Source organism: Prionailurus viverrinus, chromosome E3 (genome assembly GCF_022837055.1).
Source record: "Prionailurus viverrinus isolate Anna chromosome E3, UM_Priviv_1.0, whole genome shotgun sequence".
NCBI classification, from domain to species: Eukaryota; Metazoa; Chordata; class Mammalia; order Carnivora; family Felidae; genus Prionailurus; species Prionailurus viverrinus.
The window spans coordinates 29,025,759-29,038,677 of record NC_062576.1 but is presented as its reverse complement, the minus strand read 5'-3'; the positions used below and the strand labels follow the sequence as shown (position 1 = coordinate 29,038,677).

At 51.4% G+C, this 12,919-nt stretch overlaps 1 protein-coding gene across 2 annotated transcripts in view; it reads left to right on the top strand.

The window, feature by feature from the left end:
- Positions 1-12,919, top strand: part of ABCC1 (ATP binding cassette subfamily C member 1) — a 141,199-nt gene that overhangs the window by 63,952 nt on the left and 64,328 nt on the right. For both annotated transcript variants that reach the window (XM_047837683.1, XM_047837682.1), the window contains exons 8-10: positions 7,695-7,925; positions 8,572-8,749; positions 10,495-10,656. In XM_047837683.1, coding sequence (XP_047693639.1) covers positions 7,695-7,925; positions 8,572-8,749; positions 10,495-10,656 — 571 coding nt within the window. The remainder of the gene's footprint in view (positions 1-7,694; positions 7,926-8,571; positions 8,750-10,494; positions 10,657-12,919) is intronic.

Sequence of the window (12,919 nt, the reverse complement as noted above, 5' to 3'; positions counted from 1 at the left end):
AGCCCCCATCGAGGGTGCTTTTGACTGTGCTGGATTTAAAACTAAAGTAGACGTTAGTTTTTCGATCCGAAGGCGCAGGGGGTTCTGTGTACCCCCTGTCCCTGCACAGCTTCTGTCATTATCAGTAGCCCCTGACCAGGTGTATGGATGAACCTACACCTGGTGCGTCATTGTCATCCCCGAGTCTCTAGTTTGCATTAGGGTTCATCCATAGCGTCCTCGATTTTCGATGCTCCTCCCACATAAGCTGCATGCCATCGCATGACCTCTTTTCTCGGGTTATTTATTAATTTTTATGTTTATTTTTGAGAGAGAGAGAGACAGACAGACAGACAGAGTGGGAGGGGGACAGAGAGAGACGGAGACAGAATCTGAAGCAGGCTCCAGGCCCTGAGCCATCATTATGGAGCCCAACGCAGGGCCCGAACTCATGAGATCATGACCTGAGCCGAAAGTTGAACGTCCCACCGACTGAGCGCCCAGACGCCTCTGTTCTCAGGTTATTTTGGGAATCAGGCCAGGGCCTCCCCAGCACATTCTTTAATTTCCTCAAATCTGAGACATGTCAGTTGTATGATACATCATTACGTCACGTGTCAACAGAAAAGAAAAATGGCTGTCGTACTAAGGTGGGTCATTGGCCCTGTGCATCCTGGGTCCAGAGGAGCTGGTTGAGAAGCTGTGAGTGACTTGGGGCAGCGGCTGGTGGCTGTAGGGACAGAACAAAAAGCGGCTGTTATCAGTCCTGTGGTTTTTATGCGGTGGGCCTGTCGTTGAGTTGCACTGGCAGACGATGGGGCCAGCCTGGTGTGTTGCATCTGCCCGAGAGCAGCTGGCCCTCCCGGAGAGAAACCCTGGACTTGAGGTCTGGTTCCTCACTCCGTTGCTGGAACACCCAGTGTATAGGTCTTGGGTCAGGCTGGGCTCGTGGGTGGGAATTGGGGACGTTGGTGCCATCGGCCACTAGGACGCCAGCAGAGGACCTTGTGACTCTGAGCTGGTGGCCCGTCCGTGGTGGCCATGGACACGGGAGAAGTCTTCTTAGGGGAGGCGTGTTGAGCGTGAGTCTCCGTGGGTGAGCACGGCGAGACGGGAGGTGTTTTCTGCACATCCTGCTCCTGCTGAGTCTGGTGCCCGTGACCCGCGTGAAGGTTCTCAGGCCCAGCTTCCCTCGCAAGCCCTGGCCGGTGGCATCCTTCATGATGAGCAGGTTGCTGGAGACGGCGTGGGAGAGGTTGCCAGGGAGGCTCCGCGGAGAGAGGACCGGGCTTGCACAGGAAGCTCTGTCTACCGCCGGTCTGGCCCTTACTGGATTTATTCAGCATATGTGGTATCTGCTGCTAATGTGTAGTCTTTTCAGACCCTCGGGGTTTGGAGAGGCTGTCCCTCAAGTCCCTTCGTGCCCTCCTCCCCTGTTTTGTACTCAGAGGGCTTTCTGACGGTTCAGTGGAATCAGCATCATCTGATCAGCCCTGTCCTAGGCCTGGGTAAATGGCGGGCAGGTGGAACTGCACAAGTTGTCTTTATTATGTGGGTGCGGCCACAGGCTGGGCGCTCCCATCTTGCCTGGGTGGATGAGGCGAGAGCTGGCGCCTCAGGCTCCATCGTGGGCCACGCCCCAGGGGCATCCCTGGCTGTCTCCTTACCTTGGCCATTAGGGGATCTCAGCATGGGGGCTCAACGCCCAGGGTCATTGGCAGATGGGTCACTCATTCTGCTTCCAGAGGCATAAGCCAGATCTGACACCTGTAACCTCTGTGGAAGTGGTGGGCGATTGGAGAGTCCTGTTCTGAGCTGGAATTTCTTGGTGTGGCCTTTTGTAGCAAGGCCTCTCCATTTCACCAGGGAACAGGATGCAGGTGGGAGGGAGAAATTATAGAGGGGCCCCAGCAGACCTTGTGGAGTGATGGATGTGTTCCCAATCTTGCCTTTGCTGACGGTTTCACAGTTGTGTGTATCCTTACATGTCAAAACTGACCAAATTGTATACTCCCGTGTGTGGAGTTTATCATACATCACTTATACTTCAGTAAAGCTAATATATTAAAAAATCAGAGTGTTTAAAGATTGGGTGGCTCAGTTGGTTGAGCTCCCGATTTCGGCTCAGGTCATGATCTCCTGGTCCATGGGTTCGAGCCACGCATCAGGCTCTGTGTTGACAGCTTGGAGCCTGGAGCCTGCTTCGGATTCTGTGTCTCCCTCTTTCTCTGACCGTGCCCCCCTGCCCGCGCTCACATTCTGTCTCTCTCTCTCAAAAGTAAATGTAAAAAAACATTAAAAAAAGATGGGGTTGAGTATTTTGCTCAATTGTCTTTGTTTCATAAAGAAATGCAACAGAAAATACAAAAAAACAAAACAAAGCACCAACATACGCATGTTGAAAAGTGGTTCTCAACCTTTCAGACTCATTGCTGCCTTGAGAACAAAAGATTTTCTAACACTGATACAGTTATTTTAAGGTAATATATCAGTAGAAATAACCCACCCACATATCTAAAATTTTTTAAGTTAGCAAAATGCTTTTATTAGACTTTGTTTTTTATTCTATTTTTTTAATGTTTATTTTTGAGAGAGAGAGAGACAGAGTGTGAGCGGGGGCAGGGGCATAGAGAGAGAGAGAAACAGAACTTGAAGCAGGCTCTAGGCTCTGAGCCGTCAGCACAGAGCTCGACGGGGGTGGAGATCATGACCTGAGCCGAAGTAGGATGCTTAACGGCACTGAGCCACCCAGGCACCCCTCTCCCTCAACACAAAAGAAAAACTGAAGTACAAGCGATTTGTAGTGAAACGGCATGTATTTCGGTGAGTAAATGCTCAGGTGCACGCTGGAAGAACAGAACGGAGAGTCACCGCTTGTCCCACTGTGGAGGATGCTCTGTGACAGCTGCTGTGTTCCCTCCACATCTCCAGAACCAGTGTCAGTCACCCTCACAGAAGACGTTTTGCAGACGTTTTGACAAAGTTCTGAACCAAATGCAATGTTCCCTTAATGTCAACAATAGTTGCATTCCTGAAAAAATTTGAGGTATATTTAAATTTGCAAACAAAACCCTACAAAACACTACACAATATGGATTTATGTCTAAAAACAGAGTTAGATTCCGGGCTTAGGTCATTTCAGGCAAGCTCTTCAAGATACACGCATTGCTGTTGGGATCTTTTTTTGGGGGGTGGCGGGGGACTGAAGTTCTGTCCGTCACAGAAGCTCTGCTGTCTGGCTCCATCATTGACCGAGAATGTGGAATTTGCAAAACAACCCTCTCTTTGAGAACCTCTGGTTTTGAGGAACCGAAAGCATTCAAGAAACAGAAAACTAGAAAAGGGTAGGAGAGTAGGGGAAAGATCTTGAGTCATTTGGATTCGTAAACAACACATTTGAAATCCTGCCTGGGCTACAAGTTTTGAGGGGCTGTGCAGGTGTTTCCCACGCCCATTGTGGTTTCCAGAACTACTGTTCTGTGTAATGTTCCCTCTGAGTGAGTATGTGCGTTAGGTTTGCAAAATCCGTTCCCTGTGGTTGTAGGTAGTCTGCCCTTCTGTGTTCGATTGGGAATTTATTACAGGTCAAACACCATGTTCAGAGTACATCCAGAAAATGTGCAAATTTTAATCCAGCTAAGACTTTTTTTTTTCTTTTACTGTTTATTTTCGAGAGAGAGTGAGCGAGCATGAGCGGGGGGACAGGGAGACCCAGAATCCGAAGCAGCCTCCAGGCTCTGAGCGGTCAGCACAGAGCCCGACATGGGGCTCGAACTCACGAACTGCCAGATCATGGCTTGATCTGAAGTCCGACACTTAACCGACTGAGCCACCCAGGAGCCCTGAGCTGAGACTGTTTTAAGTTTGAGATGTGGCCTCTCCTGAAGCCTTGAAGATGAATGACAAAGTCATCTGTAGCTCCTCATTGCTCTTTGGCTGATTCCAGCCCCGGTGAGGCTGCTTGCTCCCTGTCCCGTTCAGATTACCCTGAAGTTCTTGGTGTTCTGGGAAGGGCTGCCAAACCTCATTTCAAATCCTTAGCTCCAGGCCTTGCCCATCCTTTTCTCCCCATTCTCTCATCCTGCGTGTCTGTGTTTTGACATCACCTCCGGGAAGCCCCCCGTGATAGCACCCCTCACACAGTCTTGAGGAGTCATGATTGCTAATCCTTTTTTCTCATGAGGCTCTGTGGGGCTGTCTCCAGTGGTTGGCCCAGAGCCATGTGTTTAGTTCATTAGTGGACGAGTGACTGATGGGCATCTCTGCCTACACTGGAATCCTATCCACAGAGAAAGTCCCTTTTTCTTCTGAGCCTTCAGCCTCTCCACCCCTTTCGGTTCCCCTGCTCCTGGGCAGTTAGTTTTCTCCTGACTCAGACCTTTCCCTTCCAACTTTCCTTTCCCCTCCCAGCCTGAGCTCACAGATGCCCTACTTGCTTCCTCTCCCCTCCTGGAGTGCCCGCTTCCTCTGTGGGCCTCTTTTTTGGCTGGATAGTTTTCTTTCTTGGCTTGGCCTTAGCGATCGTTCCCACTGTTCTTGACCTCTCCCACCCGGGCCTGAGCTTTCCTCCTTCTCTGCCTGCCCAAGACCTTCTCCCTGACCCTTTGGCACCTGTCTCTTGGCCACCGTAAACAGCCCTGGGTCACCAGCAGCCCACACAGGCCCAGGGTCAGATCCTGCTTAGGAAGTGGTGCAGAGAATGAATGGAGAGGGCCGAGCCACTCCCTTCCTGTCTGCCTGGCCCTCTTGTCTTCCTTGCCAAGGACGCCTGCATGTGCTAAAGAAAATTCTGAAACTCCTAGCTGGAATCCCAGCTTTGGGGGCGGTCAGTAAAGGGAGCAGGAAAGACCTTGTGTGGTGACATTGACAACGGGGTTGGTGGAGGGATATATCTCCCCTGCAAAGATGTCCGTGTCCTGATCCCCAAACCCTTACACGGCAAAGGGACTTGGCCTGATAGGATCCCCAGGGTCCTTGTAAAAGGAGGCAGGATGTCAGGGAGAGAGAAAGAGAGGATGGTCTGTAGTTGGCTTTGAATTGGAGGAAGGGGCCACAAACCAGAGGAATCTAGGTGGCTTCTGGAAGCTGGAAAAGACCAGGCAACAGATTCTCCCCTAGAGCCTCTAGAAGGAAGGCCACCTTGTGGGCCCCCCCTTTAGATTTCTGACCCCCTCCCCCCGAACCACGAGGCAATAAATTTGTATTGCGTTAAGCCACGAAGTTTGTGGTAATTGGTTACAGCAGTTTCACCAGAGTTTAGGTTTTATTCTGGGTGCAGTGGAAGCTGTCAGGGGATGATCTGTTATCAGGAAGGTCCCTCTGGCTGCTGTGCAGGGACTTGGTTGTCAGGGAACGAGAGTGGGAGGAAATGAGCGAGCAGGGAGGAGGCCTGGGGGGTGGTCGCTTGCATGGGCCAGAGGCCGTGCACATGGAAAGGGTGGATGGATGTCTGCACACATCCCAGGAGGGAGACGGACAGGACCCGCGCCTGGTCAACCCAGGGGCATGGAGGAGATTCCCATGTTTCTGGCCCTTTCCTGGGGGTTGGGGGGTGGGGAGCCAGCCAGGGCGGGTTGGAGGGCTGTGGTCTCCAGCAGAAAGCGGCAGGTGGTATATAAATGGTCAGATGTGGCATAGATGTGACAAATGCGAGTCCTCGGCAGTTGAGCGCTGTTCAGTGTCCTCCCGCCATGGAAGGAGTTCGCAAATCACAAAAGTTGGGTTGGGTGAGGATGCGCCGTGTATTTCGGGGTGGAGCCCACGTCGGGCCATTGGAATGTGTTGCCCTGACTGTAATTTGGGAGATGGGAGCTGGGCTGTGTGTCTCTCGCTGTGTAACGTATTTCCCCGTGCGTAGCAGCTGAAGGTGAGAGCCAGCGTTTACGATCTCACACGGCTTCTCTGGGTTAAGGATCCAGTCGTGGGCTAGCAGGCTGGTCCCGGCCCAGCGTCTCTGGAGGTTGTGCTCGGCAGGTCAGCTGGGGCCACATCATCTGAAGGCTTGCCTGGGGCTGTAGGCCCTGCTTTTAGTTTGCGTGTGGCTGGCAAGTCAGTGCTGGCTCTTTGCAGCGTCTCACCATGGGATCTTCCCCCATTTCCTCCTCCTGTGGTACTTGGCTTTGCCCAGAGTGAACAATGCAAGAGAGGGCAAGACGGAAGCCACTGTGTTTGCCATGACCTGATCTCGGAAGTGGCCCGCACTCTACTGTTTCTGCTCTGTCCTCTTCTGAGTAGGAGGGGACTCCACCGGGGTGAATGTGAGGGTTCCAGTTTCTCACATGGTTGCAGACACTCGGCATTATATGACTTTCTGATGATCCACCGAGTGGACGTGAAGTAATATCTTTACTGTGGTTTTGGTTTGTGTTACCCGGATGACTAATGACATCAAGCAGCAATTCATGGTCATTTGCGTATCTTCTTTGTGTTTTTTGAAATTGGGGTTTTTTTTCCTTATTGTGTAGTAAGAGTTCTTTACATGCTCTGGTTACAAGTCCTTTATCAGATATTCCCTTTGCAAGTATTTTCTCTCATTCTGTGGGTTGTCTCTTCACTTTCCTAATTGTGTCTTTTGAAGCACAACATGTTTTTGAATGTTTTATTTGAGAGGGAGAGAGAGAGAATGCATGCGCACGCGAGTGAGCATGCACGAGCGCGGGAGGGGCAGAGGAAGAGGGAGAGAAAGAATTGTAAGCAGGCTCCGTGCCCATTGTGGAGCTCGATTTCACGGCCTGGAGAGCATGACCCGAGCCAAAATCAAGAGTCAGACGCTCAACCAACCGAGCCACCCAGGCACCCCCAACGTGTTTAATTTTGACCACATCTAGTTTATCTTTTTTTTCTTTTGCTTCTGCGTTTTGTGTCATTTTTCAGAATCCATTGCCAAATACAAGGTCATGAAGATTTTCACATGTTTCCTTCTAAGAATTTTTATAGTCGTAGCTCTGTGTTTAGGTCTTTTTGACCCATTTCGAGTTGATTTTTGTACGTGGAATGAACTAAGGGTCCACCTTCCTTCTTTTGCGTGGCTGTCTGGTTTCTCCGTGCCACCAGTTGAAAAGATTATTCTTTTTCCGTTGAACAGTCTTGGCACTGTGAATACCCTAAATCAGTCAGGTTTATTTCTGGTTCCACTGATAATGTGTGTGTCTGTGGCTCCGTGTGTGTGTGTGTGTGTGTGTGTGTGTGTGTGTGTGTGTGTGTGTTTATGCCTATCTTGATTAAGTTTTGAAATCGGGAAGTGTGCATTCTCCAATTTTGATTTCCTTTTTAAAGATTGTTTTGGCTGTCCTCGGTCCCTCAAGTTTTTATATGAATTTTAGAATCTGCTTGTCAGTCAACTTGGATTCTGATCAGAGATTGCATAGAATCTGTACATCACGGTGGGGCTGGCACTTTTCAGTGCCTTTCACGTATATGAACACACTGAATTTTCCCAACAGCCCTGTGGGGTAGACTCGTCCCTGTGTCCCCATTTAGCAGATGAGGAAACTAAGGCCTAAAATGGTGAAGCCACTTGACCTCGAAGTCACAGAGCTGGCTGGCCAGGAGCCTGCGTCTGTACTCCTAACCAGCATGTTCGGCCACCTTTCTGCCGTGACTGGTTTTCTTTGGCTGGGCGCCCCCGAGGGGGTGGGGTGCCCTGGCTCTCCCCCCGGCTGGCTGGCCCGGTTTCAGGAAGACCCCAGAACCGCTCCACGCTCCTTGTGTTCCAGGCAGCAGGCGAAGATCGCGTACTCCTCCAAGGATCCCGCCAAGCCGAAAGGGAGCTCCCAGGTGGACGTGAACGAGGAGGCTGAGGTTTTGATTGTCAAGTCCCCTCAGAAGGGCCGGGAGCCGTCTCTGTTCAAGGTGTTATACAAGACCTTCGGGCCCTACTTCCTCATGAGCTTCTTATTCAAGGCCCTCCATGACTTGATGATGTTTGCCGGCCCGGAGATCTTAAAGTAAGACCCCTTCCCTGCCCGCTGCATGAGTCTTTGTGTCCTTGACCTTTCACTTATGGTACCCTAACCTCAGCCTTGGGGTCACGTGGCCTGGCCCCGTGGGCTTGAAGCCAAGCCTCTCTGCCCTGACCCGCTTTGCCTCATGCTTTGCTTGAACACCATCCAAGCTGAGGCCACTTTGGTTGCAAGGAACAGAAACGTACCAGGCTTCCCTGAAGCCGAAAGAGGCAAGAGAGGATTATCTGTGGAAACCAAGGACAAGAGAATGAGCCAGATCGTGTCGCACTGCAGCCTGAAAGCAGAAAGTCAGAGAGGAGCTCCCTTCTCTGCTCTCTCTGTTTACCTGTCTCTTTCTGTCTCTTTGGGGCCACATGTCCCTTCTCTCGGCTTTGCTAACGCCGCCTCTCACAGTCTCTGTTTGGTCACCTCTGGGTGACTGTCCAGTGATGAGACTAGAGGCGCGGGGCGTGCCGTCGGGAGCAGGTTCAGGCCACCCGCGCAGCCCCGTCACCACCCCGGGTCTGTTTTCCCAAGCGTAACACTAAGGAATAGCGCCCACCCCGCCCGGCCCGGACCGGACACGGTCGAGATGCTGAAGTCCCTGCCGCGTGCGTCACGGTCAAGGCATTCTTTCCTCGCCCCGCAGATTGCTCATCAACTTCGTGAACGATACGAAGGCCCCGGACTGGCAGGGCTACTTCTACACGGCGCTGCTGTTCGTCAGCGCCTGCCTCCAGACCCTCGTGCTGCACCAGTATTTCCACATCTGCTTCGTCAGCGGCATGAGGATCAAGACGGCAGTCATCGGGGCCGTCTACCGGAAGGTGGGTGAGCCCAGGCCTGGCGCACGGGCCGGGCCGTGGCCCCAGACCCTGTGGGGGGGAGGGGGGGCTTGGCCGGGTCGCCCCCCTCCCCCGCCCCTCCCGGGACCACCGTGGGGATGCCGAGCCCGGCTTCTGGAGCGGCAGCGTGAGGGTGGCCCCCGTGACCACACGTGGCGGGGACTGACCCATCAGGCGCGAGACCTTAGCAAAGCTGATTTCAGCCGTGGGTGTGGGGCATCTGCTTGGGGCCGTGTCGGCCACGGGCAGCTGGGTTTCTTGTTATTTTTCAAATTTTTTAAGTTTACTTACCTATTTTGAAAGAGACCAAAGCAACGTGGGCAGGGGAGGGGCAGAGAGAGAGAAGCTGGAGCAGGCCCCGCACTGTCAGCACAGAGCCTGACGCGGAGCTTGAACTCACAAAACAGTGAGGTTGTGACCTGAGGCGAAACCCAGGGTCGGACGCTTAACCGACTGAGCCACCTAGGCGCCTGGGTAGCTGAATTTCTTAGGTGGCACCTGACGTGCCGGGTTCACATCCTGTCTCTGCTGTTGATACTCTGGGCTGCTTCTAACTCTCCATTTGCACTGAGCAGGAGGTCCTTTCCCTCGATAGTGGAATACATAGGATTTGTACACAGCCAGCTGGTTTTGTTTTTGTTTTTTAATTTATGGGTGAGAGAGAGAGCGAGACAGTGCGCACAAGTTGGGGAAGGACAGAGAAGAGAGAGAGAATTCCAAGCAGGCTGTGCGGTGTCAGCACAGAGCCCGATGCGGGGCTCAAACCCAGGAACTCTGAGATCATGAGCCGAGCTGATCTTGGATGCTTAACCGACAGAGCCACCCAGGTGCCCCTGTACATCCGGCTTTAAAGGAATTTCTTGGTTCCTTCATTTCTTAGCTTCTGGGGCAAAGACACTGCTTGAGCAGGGTTGACAAGAGACTGCCTAGGAGACAGTCAGGAACCGTGGACTGGTCATTGGTTCTCAGCCCTGTCTGTAAGTTAGACTCCCCTGGAGACCTTCCAAAACCCCTGGTCCCCAGGCTACACCACCGACAAACAAAATCAGGATCTCTGATTTTGGGTGGGACCTGGGCACCAGTGTTTTTTAAACTCCCCAGGTAATAGTGTGAAACCATGTTTGAGAACCAGGATAATTTTATCCTTCCAGGAGATGTTTGGAAAATATATGGAGACAATTTTGGTTCTCTTAACTGGGAGTGGGGCCATCTAGTGGGTAGAGGCCATCTAGGGGATGTGGTGAACACCCCACAACGCACAGGTTGGTCCCACAGAGAAATACCCACCTTCAAATGTCAGTAATGCCACAGTTGAGAAGCCCTGACCTTGACCTTGCTCCTTGAGTGTTCTCTGCAGACGAACGGCATCTGCATCATCTGGGAGCTTGTAAGAAATGCATAGCCCCAGGTTCCATCGCCGTCCTACCAAATCTGAAACCACACTGTAAGTAACTTCGCGGGTGATGTGTGTGCACCCTGAAGTGTGTGAGGCCCTGGTTGAGGCCATCTCTGGGGTCCTTTCCATGTTGAAGAAGTCAGGGCGAGGCAGTGAATGTCATTGGTAACGGCGGGAACTTTGCGATGGGACAGACGAGGCAGCGAGGGAGGAGAAAAGAGAGTGGGCTTTCCACTCTTGAGCTGTCTTCTTCCTTCGCAGGGGCCTGGAGGGAGAGCCCCGGGCCGTCTCCTGCCTCACTCACCTTCTTCCTCTCTCCTTTGTCCTGCAGGCCTTGGTGATCACCAATTCAGCCAGAAGGTCTTCCACGGTCGGGGAGATCGTCAACCTCATGTCCGTGGACGCCCAGAGGTTCATGGACCTGGCCACGTACATCAACATGATCTGGTCAGCCCCTCTGCAGGTCGTCCTTGCCCTCTACCTCCTGTGGCTGGTGTGTGTTTGACGTCATTCGCGTGGTGCGGAGGGAGGGACCGCCACATGTGGGCGGCGGGGGGTGAGGGAGTGGGTGTTCGTAAGCAGAACCTCTGTATTCCTTGCCGTCATTCACGTTTTACTTTCTGGCCTGTTAGACAATTGCTGGATATCTTATCCCCTCCCTTGGTCCCTGGGTTTATGCCTTTTTTTTTGGTGGCATGACAGTTGTTTGCGTTTGTCTTTTCTTGACAGTGCATGTAATTAGTAACCTCACAACATACACACCGTATGTCTCCTACTGTATCCTCCCAAACACTAACCACATTCCCTTTATTCACTAGTCCTAATCTGTGTTGGTCAAGATTCTCTGAGTTGCAAGGAAGAGAAATGGGTTTTAAAACAGTCTAGGCAAATAAAGGGAATTTTGTGGGTGCATGCAACTGCAGAGTGCAGAGTACAGAGTATGGCTTCAGGCATGGATGGATCCAGGAGTTCAAGCAGTGCCATGAGGACTCAGTCTCACCCTTCTCATCATTTCTTGGCCCTATTTCCCTTTGAGTTGACTTTGTTCTCAATGGGATTTCCCTCAATGGCTTCTATCCCTTTAGGTTTATATCCTCTTTACTGAGAATGGTGTCCAAGAAAAGAGAATATTGCATTCCTCCTTGCCTCAGCCAGAGTTTCATGGAGCACTTAAGTTGATGAGATGCTCGTAGCCTAACCCCTGCCTTATTCTTTGTCACCTCTGAGCCTTTTCTTCTGCCAGGAATTCCTTTCCCTCTTTCTTTGCTAAGGATGAAGTCCTACCCATCGTTTAAGGCTGTGGCAACTGCCACATCCCCTAATTCCTTGTTTTTTTCTTTAAATTGTTTTAATGTTTATTTTATTTTTGAGAGAGAGAAAGAGAGGTGAGCAGGGGAGGGGCAGAGAGAGAGGGAGACACAGAATCTGAAGCAGGCTCCGAGCTGTCAGCACAGAGCCCAACATGGGGCTTGAACTCAAGAACCATGAGATGGTGACCTGAGTTGAAGTTAACGCTTTACCGACTGAGCCACCCAGGCACCCCACCACTAATTCCTTTTCGTTCTCAATGAGACAAATTTCTTCCTTTTTTTTTTAAATTTTTTTTTTAATGTTTATTTATTTTTGAGACAGAGAGACAGAGCATGAACAGGGGAGGGGCAGAGAGAGAGGGAGACACAGAATCTGAAACGGGCTCCAGGCTCTGAGCTGCCAGCACAGAGCCCGACGCGGGGCTCGAACTCACGGACCGTGAGATCATGACCTGAGCCGAAGTCGGACGCCTAACCAACCGAGCCACCCAGGCGCCCCTAATTTCTTCCTTTTTTTAAACCCACTAACTTTAGTATAGGAGTTCCTGTGATGTTACATTCTGGAATAGTCATTTGCTGCTCAATGTACCAGCCCCTCCTCTCCTGATAAATGTGTCGGTTACTCACAGGCTCGGTGTCCTTCTTTCTGTCTTATTTTTTATTTCCCACGACTGCAGTCCCACAGGGCCCTGGTGCCTAATAGGTGCACAGTGAATTATCTGTTGATATGACTATAGTTTACATTTTTTTGGTCTGTTTATGGAGCAGATGAGGGATTATAAATTGTTTCTGGTAATGAAACTTAGAAGTAAATACCAGAATCTAAATGTCTTTTTGGGCCTACATCTTGGGGTATCCACCTCCCCAGAAAGCACAGCCCTGGGTGAGATATTTCTGGAGCACATCTTTTAGAATTGGCCTTCAGGGCTGATTTATAAAGCATGAGGAAAATGGTTTTGTTTCAGATGAGGGTTGCTGAATGTGCTATTGACATTTGGGGTCAGATCATTTTTTCTTGTTGGGGGACTAGCCTGTGGACTGCAGGATCGTCGAGCAGAGTCCCTGGCCTCTTTGCACAAAATACCAGCAACACGAATCTCTCTCCACACCCCCACCCCCACCCCCACGCCGCTTGGGACTCAGATGTCTCCAGACATGGCCTCATGTGTCCTGGGAAAAATTCTTCCCTGGTTGGGAGTTACTAGTTTAGATAGAAAATAGGATTTCTCGGGGTGCCTGGGTGGCTCAGTCGGTTGAGCGTCTGACTTCGGCTCAGGTCCTGGTCTCACAGTTCGTGAGTTCAAGCCCCATGTCAGTCTCTGTGCTGACAGCTCGGAGCCTGGAGCCTGCTTCAAATCGTGTTTCCCTCTCTCTCTGTCCCTCCCCTGCTCCCTCTCTGTGTCCTTTTCTCTCAAAAACAAAAAGACATTAAAAAAGAAAGAAAGA